The sequence below is a fragment of the Octodon degus genome, unplaced genomic scaffold (assembly GCF_000260255.1).
Source record: "Octodon degus isolate 3935 unplaced genomic scaffold, OctDeg1.0 scaffold00076, whole genome shotgun sequence".
Taxonomy (NCBI): Eukaryota; Metazoa; Chordata; class Mammalia; order Rodentia; family Octodontidae; genus Octodon; species Octodon degus.
In genome coordinates, this window is record NW_004524652.1 from 6,313,736 (window position 1) to 6,315,540 (window position 1,805).

The window sequence follows — 1,805 nt, forward strand, 5'->3', positions numbered from 1 at the left end:
GGGGGGGGGGGCACCCTCAGCTTACATTCTGCTCCGTTCACACCTGGCCATCTGTGGGACTCAGGGAGGCCCCTCGTGACCACCGGGGCAGCCCTTCCAGAAATGAGGCCGCACCCCTAACTCTGTGCTCGTCTGTGAGCAGGGAGACCCTGTCTGGGTGTCCAGGTTGTATATCATAAAAGCAAGGCCAGGCTTTTACATCTTCAGCAAAGAAGCTGAGAGTGGCACAGAAATTCCAGGCCTCCTGGCCAAGCTGCGTGGGGCAGGAGCCCCCAGCTGGGAGACACCGCCACATCCTGTCCCATCTGCACCAGAGGAGGATGGCTGGGGACTGGTGTCCTCCTCCCCCTCCTCCTCCTCCTCCTCTTCCTCTTCTTCCTCCCCCTCCTCCTCCCGCTCCTCCTCCTGCTCCTCTTTCATTTATTTATTTGGTACAGGGTCTCGCTACACAACTCAGACTTGCAGTGATCCCGCCTCAGCCTCCCTAGCACTGGGATTACAGGCATGCACCGCCACACCCAGTCTTGGTGGCCAGCACAGTGTGCCCAGGGGTGGGGCCAGTGTGGCATGCAGTATTGGGGATTAAACTCAGGTCCTTGTGCTTGCCAGGCAGGCACTTAGACCACTGAGCTATCTCCCCAGCCCATGCACTTTTTCTTCTTGTTGGGTTTTTGTTTTGTTTTTGTTTTTGTTTTTTTAGTTTTTGAGTCAAGGTCTCACTATGCAGTTTAAGCTGGCCTTGAACTAATTGTGTAGTCCAGGTTGGCCTTGAACTCACTGCAATCGTCCTGCCTCAGCTTCCCAAGTGCTGGGGTCACAGGTGTGTGCCACCACCTCCAGCGGGTCATTCATTTTCTTTACAGCACAATTCTGCCCTCCATAGGATTATTTTTGTAGGAGGGTTTGCGGCAAGGCTGAAGCGGGCAGAGCTCCCGCACCACGCATGCACGCTCGCGCCCTTCAGGTCCCAGGCTCTTGCCCAGGTTGTAGACCTGGCTGACGGCAGCCTCCGCCCTGCAGATCTCCCTGGTGAGCCAGGAGCCCGTGCTGTTCGCGCGCTCCATCTCTGACAACATCGCCTACGGGCTGCCCTCTGTGCCCTTTGAGACGGTGGTGGCGGCCGCGCAGAAGGCCAATGCGCACAGCTTCATCATGGAGCTGCAGGACGGCTACAGCACAGGTACGTGGCAGGCGGGTGAGGCGCGCCCCTTCTTGCACTGAGATTCCTGTGGCAGGAAGGTAACCATCAGAGGGTGTGGGTTGCCCGGCCCTGGTGATGTCCTGGGAGGCTGAGGCAGGAAGATCGCATGTTCAAGCCCAATGGGCAATTTAGTAGCCTTGTTTCAAAATGGGAAAATTTCAAGGCATTAGGAATGTAGCTCAGTGCAGAGACCCTGGGTTTAATCCTGCAACCAAAGAACAAAGTGTAAATAAAGTGGATATTCAGTGGCATTTAGTATATTCACAGTACTGTAGAACCACAACCTCTGCTTAATTCCAAAGCAGTCATTTAAAATAATATGTATTTACAGTAATTATTAGGGCCACTTAACTTTTTAAATTTTATTTATTTTTTGTATTTTAGTATAGGGTCTATAGGGTCTCACCACACAGATTGGACTCGTAGCAATCCTGTTTTAAGCCTCCCAAGTGCTGGGATTACAGGTACGCGCTGCAACACCCAGTCTCAGTTGCCTCTCAGCGTACCCTAGGGACGGGGCCAGCACAGGAGATAGGAGGGTGTTGAACCCCAGGTCCCTGCGCCTGCCTAAGCAGGCACTTTAGTCCACTGAGCTATCTGGCCA

General features: G+C 54.0%; 1 protein-coding gene across 1 annotated transcript in view; it reads left to right on the forward strand.

Annotated features, from left to right (window-relative positions):
- The window catches only part of Abcb9 (ATP binding cassette subfamily B member 9), an 18,117-nt gene that overhangs the window by 13,026 nt on the left and 3,286 nt on the right, over positions 1–1,805 (forward strand). The window contains exon 10 of the mRNA XM_023720666.1: positions 1,021–1,191. Within this exon, the coding sequence (XP_023576434.1) occupies positions 1,021–1,191 (171 nt within the window). The remainder of the gene's footprint in view (positions 1–1,020; positions 1,192–1,805) is intronic.